The sequence below is a fragment of the Myxocyprinus asiaticus genome, chromosome 30 (genome assembly GCF_019703515.2).
Source record: "Myxocyprinus asiaticus isolate MX2 ecotype Aquarium Trade chromosome 30, UBuf_Myxa_2, whole genome shotgun sequence".
Classification (NCBI taxonomy): Eukaryota; Metazoa; Chordata; class Actinopteri; order Cypriniformes; family Catostomidae; genus Myxocyprinus; species Myxocyprinus asiaticus.
In genome coordinates this window covers 927,994-951,585 of record NC_059373.1, presented here as the reverse complement: position 1 = coordinate 951,585, position 23,592 = coordinate 927,994, and the positions used below count along the sequence as shown (strand labels likewise).

Below are 23,592 nucleotides of genomic sequence, written 5' to 3'. Positions count from 1 at the left end.
ATCAGTCATTTCACATCTCTGCTCTGTGTGTGTGTTCATGTTTCTGTTTGGATGTTTGATGTGTGTGTTTGTGTTAGTGTGTGTGTGTGTGTGTCACTGTGTGTGTATGTGAGAGAGAGAGAGAGAGCATGTGTCTGTGTGTGAGTGTGTGTGTGTGTGAGAGAGTGTTTGTTTGAGTGTGTGTGTGTGAGAGAGTGTTTGTGTGAGTGTGTGTGTGTGTGTGTGTGCGTGTGTGTCTCTGTGTGTGAGTGTGTCACTCACTGCTCAAAGGGCGGAGACTCACCTGATACCTGTGAGTTTTTATTTTTAAGCGTTTCCTGCCAATTTAAAGCTGACCCAGTGTGTATGGGCCAGTAGTTTCATTCATATTAAACGTCCTGTGCTGTTGTTGTGTCAGTAATGATGTTGGTTTGTTGTGTGTGCAGCTCTGGGCTCTCCTGCTGATGTGTTTGAAACAGACTCACACACACTGGCTGTCCAGAGGTCCATTTCCTGCATCCAGTCCAGTCCAGACCCGAACCGAACCGACCCGACTGATGACACCACTGACCAACAGCGTACAAAGTCCCTCCCCACAGCTGATGTGACCAATCACGTCTCTTGATTCATTGATTGGCTGAATCATTATGTCAGGTGCAGAGAAGTGAATGCAGCAGTGCAGCAGTGAATCCTATAGGCTCATAAAGGAACTGCAGGAGTAATTATAACAGCTTTTAATATTAAAGCTGAAATTTGTAAATTTTTCATTGCTTAAAGGAATATTCCGGGTTCAATACAAGTTGAGTTCAATCAACAGCATTTGTGGCATAATGTTGATTAGCACAAAAAAGTATTCAAAAAAGCAAAAAAAAAAAAAAAAAAAAGGTTCCAGTGAGACACTTACAATGGAAGTCAATGGGGTCAATTTTTGGAGGGTTTAAAGGCAGAAATGTGACGCTTATAATTTTATAAAAGCACTTACATTAATTCTTCTGTTAAAACGTGTATTATTTGAGCTGCAAAGTTGTTTAAATCGTCGTTTTAGGGTTTTAGAGTTTTTTGTCACTGCCGGTCACCGTTAACTGTGGCCGTCTGCTGACAAGGGGAGGAGCGATTCTGTCCGCCGGGGAAGGAGCGAGCTGGCGTCTGCCAGAGGGTGGAGGAGTGGTTGAGGACCAGGTGACAGCGTGTCCGGGAGCTGGCGAGCAAGTTCTTCTCTCTCTCTCTCTGTGTGTCTCCGCTCACCCTTTCCCTCTCCCCACGCCTCCCCTCGTCTCTCCCCCAGGTTCACAGGAGGTGGGGTGGACCACCGGCTGACAGAACGTTCGGAAGGGCAGCGTCTCCCCTCCAGAGATAGGGAGGAAGTTAGTGAGACTGGTGGCACCCCGGCTTTAATTGGGTGGGGGAGGAGTGTGATGAGGAGGAGGGCGTGGCCGGGCTGTGATGGAGCACGGCCGGTGCTGAATGAGCTGATGCACGCGGCCTCTGTTTGGTTCAGCCGGATCTCATGAACACTACATGACCAACTAAATTACGTGCTTCATTACATGTTTGGCTGCAGTTTCCCAGTCATATGTCCAGCAGGGGGCGCCAAAAGCGAGTGCCTTGGTGTCGTAATCAGACGATGTTTTTAAGGTGAAGTTTTAATGAGTAAAACATACCTCCCTAACCTAAACCTTTTACATAAACCTTACCAATAGTGTTCTTAAAGCAAATGAGAGGTGAACAAAACAGACATCCTTACCCTAAACCAACACCTAAACCTAACCGATAGTGTTTCAAAAGCAAATGCGACATGAAAAGCACATTTACTAAAGCCACCACATCATTTAGTGTCGCTTCTATGGCGCTTTCGTCTCACGTATCAGCTTGCGTTCTTGGCTGGGCTCAAACCGTGGACTTCCAATTTAAAAGTTGTGCCTGCCGGCAGGCTTTTCCCTGCCTCTCTAGGGCTGGGGAGGGGGACGAGGGGAGGGAAAAACAAAAAACAGGGCAAGGAGAGTGAAAGGGCAAGGCGGAGCGACAGTGAGAGAGAGCGAGAAGAGAGAGAGAAAAAAAACGTGCTCAACGGTTTCCCAGACACGCCGTCGCCTGGTCCTTGATCACTCCTCCACCCTCTGGTGGACGACAGCCGCTCCTCCCTGGGTGGACCGGAGCCAGTCCTCCACCCCCTGGTGGATGTAACGCCCCTCCGTGTTTTGGCTGTCGACAGCGACTCCTCCGTCCCCCGGCGGATGGCCGCGGCTGCTCCTTTAGGTGGACGGCAGTGACGAGGACTCCACGACAGCGCATCCCTCCTCCTTCCCGGGCTTCGGCACCAACGTAACAAGGTTAGAATGGGAAAGGAGGTGGCGGGAACCGGCTGAACAGTCAAAATAATATTTAATAAGAACTTAAAAAAGACACACAGAACACAAACGCACACATGGCAGCTGCATGTGGTTCTCTCTCTCCCAAACTGCCACGTTCCGCCGCACTTATCCCTGTCCTTGGCTGATTAGCCCGATTGTGGGCCGGGCATGCGTAGTCACGGTCCGGCCCCGCCCTCCTCTTCGTCACATTATAGTAACAATAATTCAATGAGACCAGAGTTGTTTTGTTTTGAGCGACCTGTCCAACCCAACACAACAACATTGACTCAACCAATGGCGTGAGGTGGGGGGCGGGACTATGTGGTGGCGCAGAACTTACTTCAGCTTTAAACATTTTTTTAAATTATTTCACTGTGACAAATTTAGCCTGAGGTTTTGTTTTATTTGTCTTGTGGAGGCTTTTCTCTGTACAGAGCAACAAGAACGAAAATAAAGATAGGAAGACAATTTCTTGTTTCAGATAAATGTTCTTAATGATGTGATGCATAAAGCCTTCAGATGTTTAGAGCGAAACTTCCTGGTGGTTGTGCTTCATTATTGTTGTATCTGTATATTTGTCTCATTCATAAATAAGTCAGTTGTATTTGTAATAATTAAATGAGATGAATAAATGTTATTTTGTATCAGTGTCTGAATCTGCTCTCGTTTTATAGTTCAGTTGTTGAACAGAATAAATGGTTGAGTTTCCATTCTTCACCCTCTAGATTGTGTCTCCAGTGAACGTTCATTATGTGGGTGTAATTATTATCTCGCCTGAGAGGAGACGAGCAGACAGACAGATGGAGAGGCAGACAGATGGAGAGACAGACAGATGGATAGACAGACAGACACCTGCAGCTGCTGTTGGTTTGGTCAGAATCATGGAGACCTCGTTTAGTGATCTCACCGCGGCAGTTTTCCTGCAGTTCTGGACACAATTTGATCGGGACGGTGAGTTTTCATGCTTTCATTATCATTTATAAGAACAGTAGTTTATTAGAATAATAACAGAATGATGTCATGCTTTTATGAGCCTGTAATCTGCAGTAAATACTGTTTTTGTGAAACTGCAGATGATGGATTTATTGACCGAAAGAAACTGGATGAGTTTTTACGCTGCATGATGAAAACACTGAAAGCTGTAAGTACAGAATGAGATTTACCTGATTTTTAGTGGATGTGTGAAGTCCGTTAAAGCCAAAACAAACTTTTTTTGTCAAATATTTTGCTTAAAGTGTGCTTTGTTTATCTCTGCATTCATGTGTATTTTGTAGATCTGTTATTTTATTAAGTACTCATCACGAGTGCTTTATCATTTTAATGCCGTCTAAAATCATGCGTTGAATCAGAGGTATGAAAGTTTAATATCACATAACTCTTGTTGTTTTAGGGTGATGTGTGTGAGCAGCAGGTGCAGAGAGTGACAGAGACGATTCTGACCAGCTGTGACATCACAGATGGACACCTTCAGATGGAGGAGGTGAAAACAGCATCTGCACACTTTCATTCATTACACTTAACAACAATAATGGGAATAAATCATTCACTCACCTGTCATTCCAAACGCAACTTTTTCTTTAGTGGAACACAAACGGAGATGTTTAGCAGAATGTTCACGCTGCTCTTTTCCATACAGTGAACACAGGCTGTGACCAGGAGCTGTCGAGCTCCAAAAAGGACAAATAACTGTGGAAAATGATCGAGAAAGTATCATGAAAGTAGTCCATACGACAGGTGCACTTTACTGTATCTCAAGTCTTCTCACAAGAGCTTTGTGTGAGGAACAGACTGAATTTTAAGTTATCATTCACTGAAAATCTTCCCTTCCACTGTAACTCGTGTGTTCTAAGCTGGCTTTCCATCCTGGTGTTTTTATGCACATTTTGGCATATTGCATAAATGTTGGAAAAAAATCTCCAAAACGCACTTGCTAGACGTGGATAATTATTTTTATTAGATAAGGTGACATGCATATAAACAGAATATATTCAGGGACGTGATTCTTCCGGATTAATCCGGAATTCCGTTTATTCCGACCTATAAATGTGACCCTTGTGAATTGTGCAAATCCCTAAAAACAAAAGGGGGTGTTCATATTTCATCGGGGGTTAATATGTTATTGTTCGGTGCATTCTCTGTCAGCATTTTTCACCCAAACAAGTGTCAATCAAACTTCCCTCGGAACAACTTCACAGCTGCTTCTGTATCACACACACACATTGTTGAGAACGCACAAGACGGAGGCTCCTGATTTTTGCCGTCAGGAATTCATTCAATCAACTGACTTATGCCTATTATATATGTTATATATATATATATATATAAACTGTGAAAATACATTGTAAGATTCTGAAGGATGTAGTAGCTGCCAGTGGATAGACTGACTTACTACATGCTATATTTTCCCAATATGTGCAATTATATGTATAGTTTTCAGTTATTTTTGGGGTGAATGCATGACAGGTCATATTCGTCATGTATGTCTAATTATACAGATACAGTCTTTAATTATTTTAGAAACAAATCACTAAAATTCACCAATATGTCATTTTCACATTCTTAAGGTTGTTCCCAGTGTGCTGCATGACTGACTACAGGTCTTATTTTCCCAATATGTTTAATTATACGTATACAGTATACATATACATTATTCACACACACACACACACACACACAAATTACTTAAATTATATTTTCACATTTTAAAGGTTGTAGTAGGCTCCTAGTGGGATGCATGACTTACTACAGGGCTTATTTTTCCAACATGACTGCGACTTCTCGCCATTTCAGGTTTATATCACTTAACTTTACATCTGCGAGAAAAAGTCACAATTAGCTCTTTTATTTTTTTTATTGCATGCCGGGTTCCCTCTTCCAAGGTTACGGATGTAATAAAAATGGAAGCATTTTTTTTGGGAGACCACTCTCTGTTAAAACTGTTCATTTAAATGCACAATCAAGTCAAGTAACATATCGTTTCAAAGCATAATAAATATTGCAGTTTCATTTTCTGTTAATGCAGGATTTTCGGTAAGGCTCTCCACAACTCACATCATTTCAAAGCAGCTTTACAGAAGATCATGCATTAACAGAAAATTAAACTGTAATATCTATACAGTCTTAAAGTCATCATTGTGTAGTTTGATTAAATACGATTGTGAATTGTGTTTAAAAATAAGTAATTAGTGATACACTCTGCTAATTTGGAGAAATGTGAAATTTCGTCGGGTTTTGAAGAAATATAAAGTCGGGTATCATCGGCATAACAGTGGAAACTTATTCCACGATTCCTGATAATATCTCCCAGGGAAAGCATGTATAAGGAGATAAGCAGAGGCCCTAAAACTGATCCCTGTGGCACTCCATACTTTTGTTTGATTTGACAGTTCCTCATTTACATAGACAAAGTGGTAGCGGTCTGCTAAACAGGACCTAAACCATGCTAATGCAAGTCCACTAATGCCAACATAATTCTCCAGCCTATTCAAGAGAATGTCATGATCTATGGTGTCGAAGGCAGCACTAAGATCTAAAAGCACTAGAAGAGAAATGCAGCCGCGATCAGATGATAAGAGCAAGTCATTAGTAACTCTGATAAGTGCAGTCTCTGAACTATAATGGGGTCTAAATCCTGACTGAAATTCTTCATATATATTATTTTTCTGTAGAAATGAACATAGTTGGGAGGACACTACCTTTTCTAGTATTTTCGACATAAATGGGAGATTTGAAATCGGTCTATAATTAGACAATTCTCCAGGATCAAGCTGTGGCTTCTTAATAAGCGGTTTGATAACTGCCAGTTTAAAGTTTCTTGGGACATGTCCTAAGGATAGCGAGGAGTTAATAATATTAAGAAGAGGTTCTGAGATTACAGGGAATACCTCTTTTAAGAGCTTAGTTGGTATTGGATCTAACAAACATGTTGTGGCTTTTGATGTTTCGATAAGTTTTATTCGCTCTTCATGAACTATGACAGCGAAGGATTGAAGTTGCATGTGAGGAAAATTATGAGACACTGTTTTCTGAGGTACTGTGACAGATGATTGCATAATTCCAAATTTATTTCTGATTATTTCAATTTTATCAGTAAATAAATTCATGATGTCATTACTATTGTGCTGCAATGGAATATCTGGTTCAGTCGAGGCTTTATTCCTAACCAATTTAGCCACAGTACTGAATAAACACCTAGGATTGTTGTGGTTATTTTCTATGAGTTTGCTAAAATATGCTGACCTGACAGCTTTTAGTGCCTGTCTGTAGCTACAGACACTATCCTTCCATCTACCGCCAAATACCTCTAATTTTGTATTCTTCCACTTGCGCTCCATTTTCCAAGCTGTAGAATTTAGATAGGATTATAGATGCACATCAAAAAAGTCAAGTGATATTTAATAAAAGAGCCACAGTGGCTTCAACATAAATTTTCATTTCTATTTTGCACAAATTTCTCCAGAAGTGACGATTTTGTTCTCTTAACCCTTTAATGCATACATCGGGTCTTTAGTGACCCGGGACTTCGCAAATACCTCTTTAGTATTCCTCAAACTTTTATCTTCTGAATAGTGTTTAAAAAAGAGCAAAATTTAAAAAAATATATTTTTTCATAACTGCTTAATTACCAAAAGTGTATAGGGTCATTAAAGTTTACTATCACAGGATATACCTGTATGTAATCTCTCTCTCTCTCTCTCTCTCTCTCTCTCTGATGCAGTTGGCCGCTGTGCTTTTGCCCGAGCAGGAAAACTTTCTGCTGTTGTTCCGCAGAGAAGCACCGCTGGAGAACAGTGTGGAGTTCATGAGGGTGAGAACACGTGTTGCATTCTCAGCATTGCCACAATGGCCGCTATAGTGAACATCATTGCACACATTTGCGATGTTTGGATTCTCTCGTCTCTCTGCAGATCTGGCGTTGCTATGACGCTGACAGCAGTGGGTACATCTCTGCTGCAGAACTCAAGGTGATGAGTGCTGATGTCACTTCCTGTCTGTTTCAGAGATATTAGGTTCATGTACTCACACTGCCGTCTCTGTTTTGATGATGTCAGAGTTTCCTACGGGATTTGTTTCATCAGCACAACAAGCAGATCTCGACGGGCAAACTAGAGGAGTACACCGATACCATGGTAACTTCAATAGCAATAGGCAACTCCTGTGTTCTCTAGCAGAGTTTGGGCAAGATGGTCTCAACTGGTTTTCGATGGGCAGTGCTGGTCTTTTACTGGCACAAGCAGACTGACCAGTTGAACCATGATGAGTGACTTGAGAAAACCAGCACAAAAGTGCCCAAAACAATCCCCTTTTTTTTCTTTTCCCCTTTTCTTCCCAATTTGGAATGCCCAATTCCCAATGCGCTCTAAGTCCTCGTGGTGGCGTTGTGACTCATCTCAATCTGGGTGGCGGAGAACGAATCTCAGTTGCCTCCGCGTCTGAGACCGTCAATCCGCGCATCTTATCACGTGACTTGTTGAGCACGTTACCACGGAGACGCAGCGCGTGTGGAGGCTTCACGCTATTCTCCGCGGCATCCATGCACAACTCACCACGTGCCCCACCGAGAGCGAGAACCACATTATAGCGACCACGAGGAGGTTACCCCATGTGACTCTACCCTCCCTAGCAACCGGGCCAATTTGGTTGCCTAGGAGACCTGGCTGGAGTCACTCAGCACGCCCTGGATTCAAACTCATGACAATTCTCACTGAACTACCCAGGCCCCCAAAACAAACCCCTTAACCTAACCCTAAACTGATAATAACCAGCAATATGATGGTTTTAACTAGAGATGCACCGATGTATCGGCTGCCGATATTTATCGGCCAATTATTGACCAAATTAAAACTGCATATTGATTATAAGCATGAAAACGCAGATATGAAAAACCAATGGTTTATTTATAATTAATTAGTAACACATTTTGTTAAAACTATGAATTTAAATGCACAATCCAGAAATAATAATAGCAACAGTATGTAGAATGGTTGGCACACCTAAGAACATGTAATATTATATTTGTATTCTTTCATACATTAAAGCGGAAAAAACGCCATAGACAGACATGAAAGCGGCACTTACCTGTACATGATGAGGGTAAACCATCCAAAACGCTTTGAAACAAGCAGACTTTGACTTCTAAGGTATCGAAAATTATATATATTGGAAATCATTTCTTGTTAAAACGGTTTATGCATTCCTAAGTAAAAATGTGATCTAATGAGAAAATAAAGTAAGTGGCAAAATATCGGTATCGGCCTATAGTTTTTTGTTAATATGGGTATCAGCCAAACTTTTTCCATTTTAACTTCGTTTTAGCTTAACCAGTTTATCTGAGCAGCGTGAGAAACATCTCCAGTTCAGTATGTCTGTATATATGAATGTTTGTTTTTTCCTCTTTCAGATGAAAATGTTTGATAAAAACCAGGACGGTCGTCTGGATCTGAATGATTTGGCGAGGTAACACTGAGCTCACAAACACTGAAACACATGCATCGTCACACGTAACACACTGCAGTCGTGACGCTCTCTGCTCGTGTCGTGTGTCTGTAGGATTCTGGCGTTGAAAGAGAACTTCCTCCTGAAGTTTGACATGGAGGTGAGTGTCCGAAATCTCTATAAATCCTGGCTTCACTTCTCACGTGTGTGAAGCTCATTGTGTTTGGTGTGTTTTGTTCAGGCGTGCAGTCACGAGGATCGGAGGAGAGACTTTGAGAAGATATTTGCTCACTATGACGTGGTAAGATGTGCAAGGATTCAGGCATGACCATGGTTTATGGAAGACCATTTTATATCCTGAACATCACCCTCTCATTCACACAGTCCCACCAGGACATTGCAGCACAAATAATTGAATTTACTGCGGCTTTGCTCAAAAAGGAATTGTAGCTCCTGATGCCATTGGTGGCATAATTGTGGTATACTAGTGTCATTTGTGTCAAAGATGGCATTTAAGTAAGTGCAATTACCTGTAAATATTTAGTACACACACACACACACACAAATACCATAAATGTAGGAGATGAAACCTGTGATATGGATTAATGATATGGATCAGTTCAATGGAAGACTCTTTATTATTTTTATATTAATTAAATTTCTGCCTCAGATAACGCAAGTAAACTTCAGTTAGGTTAAAATAGCAGACCTACAATAAAACTGTAAATTAAAACAAAAATGATAATTGAATAATTAGTCCTGTTTCAGTTCTTTCATCACCTGATCACGATCATTTCAGTAGTTCGCAAGGTATGTAATCCATCCTGCAATGAGGATAGTGTAAACGTGTTTGGCTCGCTGTCCCCGAGGCTTGAGACTTGACCTGAGTTCGATCCGGACTTAGTTTAGTTATTAATGAATAGACGGGAGGAGTTGGGGTGGTGGAGGGATGCCGGAAGGATCGTCGCAACACAGAGGTAAGCAGCTGTTTATATACTGTTCATATGTAAACGTAAACACGCTCCTCACGAATTTTATGAAACTCCATTTGATCTAACCGCAATTATTGATCATTTTAAATTCACATTTTACTATCCAAATTAGCGATAAGGGAATAAAAGTGAACATTGAAATGCTTACTGAAATGTGTCCTTGTTTTCCGGTGCAACAGTGCATTATGTAAGCTCGTCAAATGACCGTCGCCGAATCGCACTCCGAGCAGCCCCTGAAGAACGCATGAAGATTAAATGCTAGCTTTTTTGGGGGGATTTTCTCCCCTTTTCTCCCCAATTTAGAATGCCCAATTCCCAATGCGCTCCAAGTCCTCATGGTGGCGTAGTGACTCGCCTCAATCCGGGTGGCGGAGGAGGAATCTTAGTTGTCTCCGTGTCTGAGACCGTCAATCCGCGCATCTTATCACGTGGCTTGTTGAGCGCGTTACCGCGGAGACGTAGCGTGTGTGGAGGCTTCACGCTATTCTCCGCGGCATCCACACACAACTCACCACACGCCCCACTGAGAGCGAGAACCACATTATAGCGACCACGAGGAGGTTACCCCATGTGATAAGATGCGCGGATTGACGTTCTCAGACACGGAGACAACTGAGATTCGTCCTCCGTCACCCGGATTGAGGCGAGTCACATTGGGAATTGGGCATTCCAAATTGGGGAGAAAAAATAAATAAAAATAAAAAATTAAGGCTGTGCATCCAATCAAACTCTTCAGCATTGTGGTGCGAATCGAAGCTTGTCAACAAACAAAACTACACAAAGTGAAAGAAATATTAACACATTTTTTGGGCACTGTGCTGGATCATCACTTGATGTCCAAAGTAAAATCTGTGTCCTAAAGCAAAACCAGTTGAGGAGCACTGGACTTGGCTATAGAGCGGAAAGGGCTTTCAAAATAAAAGCTTAATTTAAATGCAAAAAAGTATGACAAATATATCACTACTGTATGTAATATTCACTGTAATACTACTACTACTAATAATAAATCAATAGGAATTGTATTATATTTAAGCAATATCTCACATCTTTAATGCTCTGTTGTGCAACACTTTATCTGACAAAAATAACTAAAATATTGTATTTTGGATTTTGCTGTGAGGTTCTGTATAAAAGCATTTAATTTGATAGAAATAATAATATAATATTATGTTGAAGATTGTTCTGTTTTCATTTGATTCAAGTTTTAATGAATTTGTGTATTTATTTGATGATAAAATATATATTAAAATAAACTATTTATTTGGAATTCAGAGGGGAACAAATAAACAAACAAAAAATCCCTAATTATTATTATTATTTATTCTTTTTTTTGCACGCAACAGCATGCCACCCTTTCACTTTGAAGCACACACAGACCATCTAGGCTATTAATTGCATTTAACTGCAGGCTTTTGAGGTTTAACAGTCACATATGACTATATCACGAGTTTGATGTTATTTTGATTAATTGTGCAGCACTCAAGGATCGTGAAATTAGTCTAATGATGCGCTCTTTAGGAATTTAAGTGGCCGCAAAAAGTCGCGATATTCCCGATAATGCTTATATCGCCAGTGAAGTCACTGCGATGATATCCCAGACCTACACGCCATAAACTTGGGATCACAAAGTGTGCATTTCCACTAATAAAGTACTTCATATTGGCTTCACACACTCACCATTGCGTTGGCATTTTAGATGTTTATTTAAAATATTGCTTTATACCTGTGCTCGCTGTTGGATAATCAGTCTAACGAATGTTGTTTCTTTTATTTGGTTATTCCAATATTCGTTTCCCTAGGACATAAATAAATAAAGTTGAAATCTTTGTCTCTGTGTGTGTGCATTAGAGTAACACTGGAGATCTGGAGGGGGCAGAGGTGGATGGTTTTGTTAAAGACATGATGGAGCTGGTGAAGGTGAGGCATTGCACACTTTATACCTTAGTCGCGTAATCTGACCACAGTCAATCCGATGAGAGTTAATAATGCGTGTTTAATAACGTGTTTTTCAGCCCAGTCTCAGTGGATCAGACCTGGACAAGTTCAAACAGGTTCTGCTGGGTCACTGTGACCTCAACAGAGACGGAAAGATCCAGAAGAACGAGTTGGCTCTGTGTCTGGGGCTCAAACTCAATCCCTGAAACTCAGACCATCATCCTCATCGATGTTTCTTTATTCATGAATGATGATCGATTCCTGTTATAGTGTGTGTTTAAATAATGCTGTCACTGAATAAATGGTGCATTTCAGTGTATGGTGTGTTTCACTGGTTTGGGATTTCGGGGACTGATGTTTAATGTGCTCTCAAACCCTATGTGTGTGCGCACTCGTGTGTGTGATAACTGTAATTAGAGTGTAATGATGGAGTGTGCATGTGTCATTAGTGTTTGTGTCTCACTCACACCCACTAAACTACATCATGAGAAACAGAAAAGAGAGATGGGAGTGGGATATTTGTCAAGTGATTAATGATTATTAGTGATTAAAGAGCTGAATGAGGGTTCGGGTGAGTCACACTGAAGTTACAGAGTTTCCAACCGAAGAAACACAGAATTTGCTGTGCCAATATGCAACTAACCAACCAAATATTCAAGATTGGGTAAACCAAAGATCATTTATGTATAAAACATCGATGATGCCTTAAATGTCTGTGGTTATGGTGCAACGTCCAGTTTAGCCGAAGATCAAAGTCCAGTGATGTGAACAGAACATGATAATGACTCATTTACTTAACATGTATTGAAACTGAATATTTAAGTTCAGTCGACAACATTTGTGGCATTGATTACCACAAAAACTAAATTGATTCCAGTGAGGCACTTACAATGGAAGTCAATGGGGCCAATCGGTAAACATTAAAATACTCACTGTTTCAAAAGTATAGACACAAGACATAAACAATATGTGTGTTAACATGATTTTATTGTGATTAAATCACTTACTAACCACATCTGTGGAAAGTTACAGACAATTTTACAACTGCATTACCATGATGATATAATGTCAACAAACTCAACAACCCTAAAATTACAGTTTAATCAACTAAACAGCTCAAATAATACATGAGTTTTAAGTAAGTGCTTTTATAAAATTATCAGCTTCACATTTCTGCCTTTAAACCCTCCAAAATTTGGCCCTATTGACTTCCATTGTAAGTGTCTCACTGGAACACAGATTTGTGCTTTTTTGAAGAAAAGTATGGACGAGTCTAAATGAATTTTTGTGGAAATCAACATTATGCCACAATTGACCTAGTACTGAACCAGGAATATTCTTTAATTATAATTTCTGTAAAACAAACGCTAACCCTACAATACTGCTTTTGCCAGTAGTGAAAGCTAATAAAAATATATAGATAGACCTATATATAGTGAGAGAAAGAGAGAGAGCATACAAGTGTAGTTTTGTTTAGATTTTGCTCACATTTGGAGACATTTCTCAGCAAATTTGTCCCCAGAAGTATCAAAATGTAAGATATTGTGCACTGTCAGTGCAGTAGATTCTGGGACATAGGAAGATTGCGACTCTGCAACTCAAATGCAAATTAAAATTATATACTCATTTAATCTCATAGTGTGACCAAGACAGATCTTAGGGTGGTATATTTATTTTATTATTTTTATTTACACGGAAGGCCTTCTTGATTTACGGTAAGCCTGTGTCATTACAGTAAGTGTGTTAGTGCCCGTTAATCCCTCAGGACCACATGGTACTCTCGGGATGTTTTTGTTTTCAATGGAGATTTAAGAAAAATATTTCACATTTTTTAATGCCATTGATTTCTACCTGGAATGCAAATGTAGCTATGCCGGTGCCAAAACACTATAAAATTATTATTATTATTATTTTGTAAAAATCTTCATCCGGTAATCGCAAACGACTGTGATTAGTTCATCCTTTCCAGCGCTGAGAAAAGTAACATGTATCACGTGATTGTATCTCATCATCAGTAGCCTCAATAAGTATTTCCCCCTGAATAATGATGACACTGACACACTGTAATAGATGTTTAATTAAACTATGTACGGAGAAAAGTTTAAATATGAGAATATTTATTTTGACACATCGATCATGACCCATTAGAGAGAACATCCGGGCCACTGAACCCTTTATAAACGTCATTCTAGCGATGCTGTGTTTATGGACGCGTTGAGTCGCGTGTTCAGGGTTTATTTTTCAACTGCTGCAAAATTCACAATGACCAGTTTCAAATTTATAGGTGAGAATTAAATATTTGACAATTATGTACTGATGCAACTGTCTGTGATTATATCAGTTTGTGTGTTTAGCGCGGAAATGTGACGTTTCAGCAGAGCACGTGACTGAAATGTCTTGAAACGTCCAAATAAAGGACCAAAAAGTGTATAATAGCCATATAAAGTGGATAATATCATGATTTTTAGACATGCACCGTGACATTCTTTGAAGTACTTTGGAATAACATGTAAAGCAAGATTATGAAGGTAAATTAGTGCCTAAAAGATTTGCAGGCAGGGAACGTTTTTTAAAGGTGTTCATCAAGTTGCAGGCAGAGACTAAAAACGGTTCAAGGAACGAAAACCGAAAATGAACGTTTTTTTTTTTTTTTTTGCAGAACATAACCGAAAATGGGAATAAAATGATTTTCAGTTGTTCCGGCATGAAAACGCTATTTTTAATTGCTGGTAACCGGTTATAACCGGTTAATTTCTTTCCGATAATTCTTTCATGAAACGCGTTCAATATATATATATATATATAGGATATTAAAATGAATAAATGTCTGTTTTTCCAGCCTGTTGTATTATTAGTATTTATTTATCACCCCTTATTTATTTAGATACAGTTCCTATATATTACGTGAGAACTTACACACAGCTGGTGCAACCCTACCCCGGTCGCTGGTATTTCACCGACATCTTGGCACAGAGTACTGTCACTTTAAAAAGAACTTTTATTTTATTTTGTTCTAACCTGTTACTATTTGGAAAGGAGGCTGCGGAACCTCTGAACCGGAACGGAAAAATACGGTTATTGCTCAGCATGAACCGAAATTATAAACATTTCGTTTTTAGTCCCAAGTTGCAAACATCTGATTGCAGGTTTGCAACGTTTCTGGCCATGTTTAGTGTTTGAAGTCAGAAGAATCAAATTTGCTTTGTGTTAATAAGAAGTTACAGATTCACAACACATGAATTACACTTTAAATCAATTTCTTAGGCTTGCAACTTGATTTACACCTTTACAAAACGTTCTGTGCACATGCAATTTATTTTTACGCTTTCAGCAAATATTACTGTACACATGCAAATCTTTTAGGCACTAATTTACCTTCGTACATGATACAGTGAAGATAATGAATGGAAAAAAACAAACCGTCTCTCTGTCTGTCTTCCAGATATTGGCATTAATCTGACAGACCCCATGTTCAGAGGGATTTACAGAGGAACTCAAAAACATGAAGGTAATTAAACAGTTGAGCAACCCAGCAAAATAAAGAGTGCTTGATGATGTCATCCAAAGGCGGAGCCAGTTACTACGTTTTGATGATATTACAAAGACAAACTATTTAATTGGAATAACATGCATGCACTGTTGATTTCTTGTTGTCTTTGTAATGACTTTGATCTTGTGTAGTATCACGTGTGTTTTGTATCATAGATGATTTTCCGCAGATTGTCGAGAGAGCCCTGAAGGTCGGGGTGCAGAAGGTCAGGAAAGATCATGATTTATAAGTGATAATTGCTCATGAACTGAATGAAATTCTCTGTAGACATCCTGATGTTCTCTCACAGTTCATCATCACAGGAGGAAACCTGGACGACAGCAGAGATGCTCTCAAACTAGCCGAGACCAGAGGTAGTGCATACTACCATTCTGTTCATGCTAGTTCTGCATTATGCAGTATGTACTGTATGTTGGGTTTAGTATGCACATTTTCTAGCCTTTGTTCAGGTTAAACCGTGTCCTCTCCCTGAAGCGTGTAACATCAGTAGTTTGCTGATGGTGTTGTGTGTGTGTGTGTGTGTGTGTTCAGGAGAGTTCTACAGTACCGCTGGCTGTCATCCAACCCGCTGCGGTGAGTTTGATGAGTTGGGATCGGATCAGTACCTCACATCGCTCCGAGATCTGATCACCAGTAACAGACAGAAGATCATCGCTGTCGGAGAGTGTGGACTCGGTAATTCATCACCAGCCCAACAGTATAATATACACTATATTGCCAAAAGTATTCACTCACCCATCCAAATAATTGAATTCAGGTGTTCCAATCACTTCCATGGCCACAGGTGTATAAAATGAAGCACCTAGGCATGCAGACTGCTTCTACAAACATTTGTGAAAGAATGGGCCGCTCTCAGGAGCTCAGTGAATTCCAGCGTGGTACTGTGATAGGATGCCACCTGTGCAACAAGTCCAGTCGTGAAATTTCCTCGCTACTAAATATTCCACAGTCAACTCTCAGTGGTATTATAACAAAGTGGAAGCGATTGGGAATGACAGCAACTCAGCCACGAAGTGGTAGGCCACGTAAAATGACAGAGCGGGGTCAGCGGATGCTGAGGCTCATAGTGCGAGAGGTCGCCAACTTTCTGCAGAGTCAATCGCTACAGACCTCCAAAGTTCATGTGGCCTTCAGATTAGCTCAAGAACAGTGCGTAGAGAGCTTCATGGAATGGGTTTCCATGGCCGAGCAGCTGCATCCAAGCCATACATCACCAAGTGCAATGCAAAGCGTCGGATGCAGTGGTGTAAAGCACGCCGCCACTGGACTCTAGAGCAGTGGAGATGCGTTCTCTGGAGTGACGAATCACGCTTCTCCATCTGGCAATCTGATGGACGAGTCTGGGTTTGGCGGTTGCCAGGAGAACGGTACTTGTCTGACTGCATTGTGCCAACTGTGAAGTTTGGTGGAGGGGGGATTATGGTGTGGGGTTGTTTTTCAGGAGCTGGGCTTGGCCCCTTAGTTCCAGTGAAAGGAACTCTGAATGCTTCAGCATACCAAGAGATTTTGGACAATTCCATGCTCCCAACTTTGTGGGAACAGTTTGGGGATGGCCCCTTCCTGTTCCAACATGACTGCGCACCAGTGCACAAAGCAAGGTCCATAAAGACATAGATGAGCGAGTTTGGTGTGGAAGAACTTGACTGGCCTGCACAGAGTCCTGACCTCAACCCGATAGAGCACCTTTGGGATGAATTAGAGCGAAGACTGTGAGCCAGGCCTTCTCGTCCAACATCAGTGTCTGACCTCACAAATGCGCTTCTGGAAGAATGGTCAAAAATTCCCATAAACACACTCCTAAACCTTGTGGAAAGCCTTCCCAGAAGAGTTGAAGCTGTTATAGCTGCAAAGGGTGGGCCGACGTCATATTAAACCCTATGGATTAAGAATGGGATGTCACTTAAGTTCATATGCATCTAAAGTCAGATGAGCGAATACTTTTAGCAATATAGTGTATAATCTGTACGTCTCCGATTTATTTACTTTTCTGTTTATTCTTAACTTTTCAGATTTTGATCGGTTGGAATTTTGTCCCAAAGAAACACAACTCAAGTGAGTATTGACAACTAAACCATCTGCAACTAGAAACGGCAAAAATTGCCTGAAATTTACTAAAGGTTTGAAAAGCCCTTAAAGGGACAGTTCACCCAAAAATGAAAATTCTCTCATTATTTACTCACCTTCATGCCATCCCAGGTGTGTATGACTTTGTTTCTTCTGCAGAACACAAATGAAGATTTTTAGAAGAATATTTCAGCTCTGTAGCTCCATACAATGCAAGTGAATGGTGACCAGAACTTTGAAGCTGCAAAAAGCACATAAAGGCAGCATAAAAGTAACCCATAAGACTCCAGTGGTTTAATCCATGTCTTCAGAACTGATATGATAGGTGTGTGTGAGAAACAGATCAATATTTAAGTCCTTTTTTACTCTAAATCTCCACTTTCACTTTCACATTCTTCTTCTTTTGTTTTTGGCGATTTGCATTCTTCATGCATATCGCCCCCTACTGGGCAGGGAGAATTTATAATAAAAAATATTAATCTGTTTCTCACCCTCACTGGACAGATCTTTTGTATGACTTGGGATGAACGAGTAGTCTCGGAGCGTGATTACGCATGCGCAACATTTATAGTTCATGTTTTGTTAATTTTTCACGTGATAGCCTCATAGGTGTTGCATTAGAAACAGAAATTAGTTCATACTCCCAACCTTTCTTAAATACAAGCGGTTGGTTAGGTTTCAGTTACTGTACACAAAGCATTTCTTGCAATTTATAAATTTGTGAATATTTGTGTCATAATGGTTCTTTTCCATTATAATGAATCTGGTAATAAAGAGTTAGTTACTGCTTTAAACTTCATCTGTATGGTGGGAAAAATCACATTCATAAAGCAAGATTAAAGCAGGGTGCTAAAGTGTTTATAATGGATTTACAACTTTAATATTCTGTTAAATATCTCAGAGTACAAAAGCTATGAGGTAACCCCATATTATTGACCTGACTATTGAATTAATTTAACATAAATTGTAATGCATTTTTTCTTCACGATGCATCCCCTTGTATGATTTATTTCCTCGTTGTGAACTGTAGACCTAAATCAAGAATGCCTTACAGAATTTCCCTTTGAACTTACTGTTAGTCATATAAGACCATTTTACTTCAATTTTATACTTAAACTCATGAAAGTAATTAATCATGATAATTCCTATGATTTTAAAATGACGTTGTGTATAACAAAACACCAGTGATTGTCTCTCGTGAGCTAATTGTTTGTCGTCTTTGGTGAAGCGGTCGCGGTTCAAGGGTCAGAGGACATTCGGGGTTAGCCCAGATCTCTTTGGATACATAAGGGGCCGTACTTTGGTGAAATATGGACATATAATCCACTTTACATCTGTAAGATGACATTTAAAAAAGGTCCCACTAACTTTTGTTTCAGTTTCCGATATGTTCGAAGAAATTGTGTGCTTTTAACACCATGTACTTAAAAACGTGATTTGAAAAAAACACTGTATTGTCCCTTTCAGCTTTCCGTAGTTGTAAATATGCTTTGCTTATGGCACCCTATCTTCATAAAAGAGTTTGGCAAAAAACACAAATGTCTACAGGTGTGTGTGTGTGTGTGTGTGTGTGTGTGTGTGTGTGTGTGTATACACCTGTAATTACTTAATATTAAAATATATAGGTTAAATAATAAAGTTTATTATATTTTAGTATCAACCTGATACTGAAGCACTAGTACTTCTGACATCACTACAACTAGGGCTGTCACGATTATGAAATGTGGCTGACGAATAATTGTCAAACAAATAATTGCGATTATGACGATTAATTGTGTGTTTTAGGACTTTCACGATTAATTGTCATATAAATTGCCATATTTCTTAACTCTTGTGCGTCATTAAAACATTTTTTACAAAAATGTCTGCGTCAAAAAACGGGCATAAATATATTATATATTAATATTATTTTCCACTTTCACTGACTTTAATTTTTTAACCAACATCAGTCCTGATCATAACTACCAAATATTCATAAATGTTCATGATTTTAACCCTTTAAATGCCAGTTTGTTTATATAATGCCAATGTTGTTTTTCACACACACACACACACACACACACACACACACACACACACACACACACACACACAATTTTATCTGCATCATTTATTCAGTTGTCCTGCAGTGCTCTATAATACAGCAAACAGAAAATAGGGGAAAAGCTTGTATTTGCTCCATAGGCTAAACATGAGAAAAATGGCGCCATCTGGTGGAAAATATTAAAAATGTAAATGTTGAAGCCAGGGCTCCAGAATGAAAACATAATATCATAGAATTCATGATTTTATGCTTTAATGGCACTGGGATCAAATATTGCAGTTTTAATGGGTTTCAATGGGGACATTTTTGTCCTGAAGGTCCTGAGTGTAACTATTTTGTGTACACAGTGTATTATAGATGTATTATAGGAACTGTGGTTGAAATATCAAAATTCCCCCAAAATACACACCTTTGGCAGAATGTGTGCCGCTGGCATTAACACAGACAAAATGATCGAAAAAACAAAAATGAAAAAGACAAATGTCCCGAAGGTCGCACAAGGGTTAAGGTGCATGTGTGCTTCATGCACTTTAAAAAGTCAGTTTTACATATTTAACTTCAAATATATAAATCAAATAATAAAATGGGGATGTATGATTTTCCTTTTAAAGCTTTATAAACGTATGAATGACATGAAAAATTATGTTTTAAATATCAAAATATAACATAGCTTGTTAATATTTTCATGGGAGTTTGGCACGAGTCTCTGCTGACAACATGGGCATCAGTGCGCTTGAGAAGCCAAGTGAGTAAAAATGATCCGATCTTCCGATCACTATTGAGCGGCTCTTATTCTGTGTGGATTGTTAAGACGCGCTGACTGCCCCCTGCTGACACATGTAAAAACACAAAGTTACATGCACTTGAAGCTAAAGTTGCTCTAATGGTTGGAAAAAACATACTTTATGGAATTTACGTTTAGGTCAGTGAGCATGATTAATTGCGTTAAGCACGTAATTAACGCATTAGGGGTTTGGGATTTTGACACCCAAACTGTGTTCAATAACAGCATCTTGGCATGTTTTCTTGCAGGTATTTTGAGCGCCAGTTTGATTTGGCAGAAGAGAGCAGATTACCCATGTTCCTCCACTGCAGAAACTCGCACTCGGATTTCTTGGGTAACTTGTTGGGAGTGTGTTCTGGAAAACTCTTGTTCATATTCAGTGTTTATGATGGGTGATCTGTTATTCTATTCTCTCACAGACATCATGAAGAGGAACAGAGACAGGTGTGTTGGTGGAGTGGTGAGTGACACGTTTATGAGAGTTTCTCTGCTGTTTCTCACAGTTTCAGGAGATTTTTCTCAGTGTTTTCTGTGTTTCTCAGGTTCACTCGTTTGACGGGACCAAAGACAATGCGGCAGCTCTCATTGATCTGGATCTTTATATCGGTATTAACGGCTGGTGAGATGATGATTGAACTTCTTGGTCTGTCAGTCTTTCTCTCTGTCTGTCTTTCCTATCTGTCTGTTTGTCTGTCTGTCTTTCCTATCTGTCTGTTTGTCTGTCTGTCTTTCCTATCTGTCTGTCTATCTGTCTGTCTCTGACTGTCAAATCTGTCTGTCAGTCTTTCCTATCTGTCTGTCTTTCCTATCTGTCTGTTTGTCTGTCTGTCTGTCTCTGTCTGTCTTTCCTATCTGTCTGTTTGTCTGTCTGTCTTTCCTATCTGTCTGTCTGTCTCTGTCTGTCTTTCCTATCTGTCTGTCTGTCTGTTTGTCTGTCTGTCTTTCTTATCTGTCTGTCTGTCTCTGTCTGTCTTTCCTATCTGTCTGTTTGTCTGTCTGTCTGTCTTTCCTGTCTGTCTGTTTGTCTGTCTGTCTTTCCTATCTGTATGTCTGTCTTTTTCTGTCTGTCAAATCTGTCTGTCTGTCTTTCTGTCAGTCTTTTTCTGTCTGTCTGTTTTTCCTATCTGTCTGTCTATCTATCTTTCTAGCTATCAGCTGTCTGTCTATCAGTCTTTCCTATTTGTCTGTCTGTCTGTGAGTCTTTCTGTCAGTCTTTTTCTGTCTGTCTATCTGTCTGATTGTCTTTGCTATCATCTGTCCGTCTATCTATCTGTCTGTCCGTCTTTCCTGTCTGTCTGTCTCTGTCTGTCTTTCCTATCTGTCTGTTTGTCTGTCTGTCTTTCCTATCTGTCTGTCTGTCTTTTTCTGTCTGTCAAATCTGTCTGTCTGTCTTTCTGTCAGTCTTTTTCTGTCTGTCTGTTTTTCCTGTCTTTCTGTCAGTATTTTTCTCTCTGTCTGTCTATCTATCTGTCTGTCTGTCTTTCCTATCTGTCTGTCTGTCTGTTTTCCTATCTGTCTGTCTTTCCTGTCTTTCCTATCTGTCTGTTTGTCTGTCTGTCTTTCCTATCAGTCTGTTTGTCTGTCTGTCTTTCCTATCTGTCTGTCTTTTTCTGTCTGTCAAATCTGTCTGTCTGTCTTTCTGTCTGTCTTTTTATGTCTGTCAAATCTGTCTGTCTGTCTTTCTGTCAGTATTTTTCTGTCTGTCTGTCTGTCTGTTTGTCTGTCTGTCTGTCTTTTTCTGTCTGTCAAATCTGTCTGTCTGTCTTTCTGTCAGTATTTTTCTGTCTGTCTGTCTATCTATCTGTCTGTCTCTGTCTGTCTGTTTTTCCTATCTGTCAGTCTTTTTCTGTCTGTCTGTTTGTCTGTCTGTCTTTCCTATCTGTCTGTCTGTCTTTTTCTGTCTGTCTGTCTTTCTGTCAGTATTTTTCTGTCTGTCTGTCTGTCTGTCTTTCCTATCTGTCTTCTTGAACTTCTTGGTGGGACAATATGAATGCATTTTTTGTCATCTATCGTACTGCTGTTGTTTTCTAAAAGCGATTATTCCATCTAGACTTCTGTGTCTGATTCAGTTCTTTGAAGTCTGTGGAGAATCTGGAGGTGATGAAGTCCATCCCGACAGACAGACTGATGATCGAAACAGGTCCAGTTAAACAAACTCCTCGTGTGTGTGCTGTTTCAGAACAATCAGAGGACGATCGTCACACTAGTAGTGTGTGTGTGTGTTCTCTCTCCACAGACGCTCCGTGGTGTGGCATCAAAAACACTCATGCTGGAGCAAAACTGATCAAAACAACATTTCCTACGAAGAAGAAATGGGAGACAGGACACTGTCTGAAAGACCGAAACGAGCCGTGTCACATTATGTATGTCACACACACCGTCTTGTAATCGTTGAAACGTTTATGTCAGAATGACATGTTTTTACGGGAGAATGTTCCCAAATGTAAATGAATATATGTGTTTCAGTCAAGTGCTGGAGGTGATTGCAGCTGTGAGAGATGAAGATCCACACGAGTTATCTGACATCATCTACAACAACACCATGAAACTGTTCTTCAACCACCGATCATGATGCAAACACACGTTTTAAAGAATAAACAATTGATAGAAAACAGCTTCTTTTATTTATTCTGACTGACCATCATATATTCCATATAATACACTTTTTTTAAATAAATAATAATAGTAATAAAGTATACATTTTTTTTATTCCTTTTCTCAGATAATCATGTTTTGATATCGTTTTACTGTATTAGTTCATGTGTAGGTTAAAAGAAAATTGTCTAAAACGAACTGTGCAATGGATACTCGGCAACAGGATAACGTCCTATCAGCTGAACCACTGATCTTTATTATATACTGTATAATATATGTGAGCTGAACATGTTTCACTGATTGTGTAGTAAATGATATTTAATCATACAATAGAACATATTCAGAATGTATTTAAATATACAAAGACTCCTAGTATATAATTGCAATAAATTAAAATGACAGAACAATCAACATTATAAATATCCTAGAGTCAGATGGATTAATAATAATAATATAATATATACAGTATATATCAGTTTCAGAAATTAACTTTTTTTTATCTTTTATGTTGGTATAATTTTTTTTTTTATAGCCATTCTTTATTAAGAATCTATTAAAGAATGTATTACCTCTTACCGTAAGAATTAAATCAACATAAATGTATATTTTGTCATGTTTAAATAGGTTATTATTAATATAGAATATTAAGAAATATATCAGAAGTCACAAATAAAAAATAGAAAAATTCATTACAATTTTTATGCCCCACAATTTGAATTTTGGGGTCATTTTGGTGTCATTTTTGCCCCCCTAAATTTCTGACCCTGATATAATAAATTGTAATTGTTGTTATTTTGTTGTCTTTATGTTGTTATTTCAACTAAAAATCTTAATCTTAAATAATAAGCACAACAAACTAGACT

The 23,592-nt window shown here is 39.3% G+C and overlaps 2 protein-coding genes across 11 annotated transcripts in view; both read left to right on the top strand.

Annotated features, from left to right (window-relative positions):
- The window catches only part of LOC127421233 (secretagogin-like), a 16,187-nt gene extending 4,184 nt beyond the window's left edge, over nt 1–12,003 (top strand). For 4 of the 9 annotated variants that reach the window (XM_051664110.1, XM_051664102.1, XM_051664105.1 and 1 more), the window contains 12 exons: nt 426–633; nt 1,033–3,281; nt 3,404–3,471; nt 3,721–3,810; nt 7,048–7,137; nt 7,238–7,294; nt 7,382–7,459; nt 8,731–8,786; nt 8,880–8,925; nt 9,007–9,066; nt 11,606–11,674; nt 11,770–12,003. In XM_051664110.1, the coding sequence (XP_051520070.1) occupies nt 3,131–3,281; nt 3,404–3,471; nt 3,721–3,810; nt 7,048–7,137; nt 7,238–7,294; nt 7,382–7,459; nt 8,731–8,786; nt 8,880–8,925; nt 9,007–9,066; nt 11,606–11,674; nt 11,770–11,898 (894 nt within the window). In that variant the 5' untranslated portion in view covers nt 426–633; nt 1,033–3,130 and the 3' untranslated portion in view covers nt 11,899–12,003. Of the gene's footprint in view, nt 293–425; nt 698–1,032; nt 3,282–3,403; nt 3,472–3,720; nt 3,811–7,047; nt 7,138–7,237; nt 7,295–7,381; nt 7,460–8,730; nt 8,787–8,879; nt 8,926–9,006; nt 9,067–11,605; nt 11,675–11,769 lie in introns of all 9 variants that reach the window. The other 5 variants (XM_051664109.1, XM_051664106.1, XM_051664103.1 and 2 more) reach the window with 5 other exon arrangements.
- A 1,859-nt stretch (nt 12,004–13,862) lies between these two features.
- Nucleotides 13,863–23,521, top strand: tatdn1 (TatD DNase domain containing 1). 2 transcript variants are annotated; one of them, XM_051664100.1, is made up of 12 exons: nt 13,863–13,976; nt 15,135–15,200; nt 15,398–15,447; nt 15,532–15,595; nt 15,774–15,917; nt 17,252–17,294; nt 20,383–20,468; nt 20,554–20,594; nt 20,677–20,753; nt 22,204–22,274; nt 22,371–22,497; nt 22,601–23,521. In XM_051664100.1, the coding sequence occupies exons 1-12, from the start codon at nt 13,898–13,900 to the stop codon at nt 22,704–22,706; spliced, it is 954 nt and encodes a 317-aa protein (XP_051520060.1). In that variant the 5' UTR covers nt 13,863–13,897; the 3' UTR covers nt 22,707–23,521. The 2 variants fall into 2 exon arrangements, with proteins under 2 accessions (XP_051520060.1, XP_051520059.1); XM_051664099.1 differs by having other exon boundaries at nt 15,374–15,447.
- Nucleotides 23,522–23,592: the final 71 nt, after the last annotated feature.

What these genes read in the sequence shown, in the direction of transcription:
- tatdn1 (XM_051664099.1), top strand. Translation starts at nt 13,898, where the DNA reads ATGGACGCGTTGAGTCGCGTGTTCAGGGTTTATTTTTCAACTGCTGCA. An exon ending in TGAAGGTCGGGGTGCAGAAG is followed by an intron (nt 15,448 to 15,531) that starts GTCAGGAAAGAT and finishes GTTCTCTCACAG; the next exon opens with TTCATCATCACAGGAGGAAA. An exon ending in TGTCGGAGAGTGTGGACTCG is followed by an intron (nt 15,918 to 17,251) that starts GTAATTCATCAC and finishes TTAACTTTTCAG; the next exon opens with ATTTTGATCGGTTGGAATTT.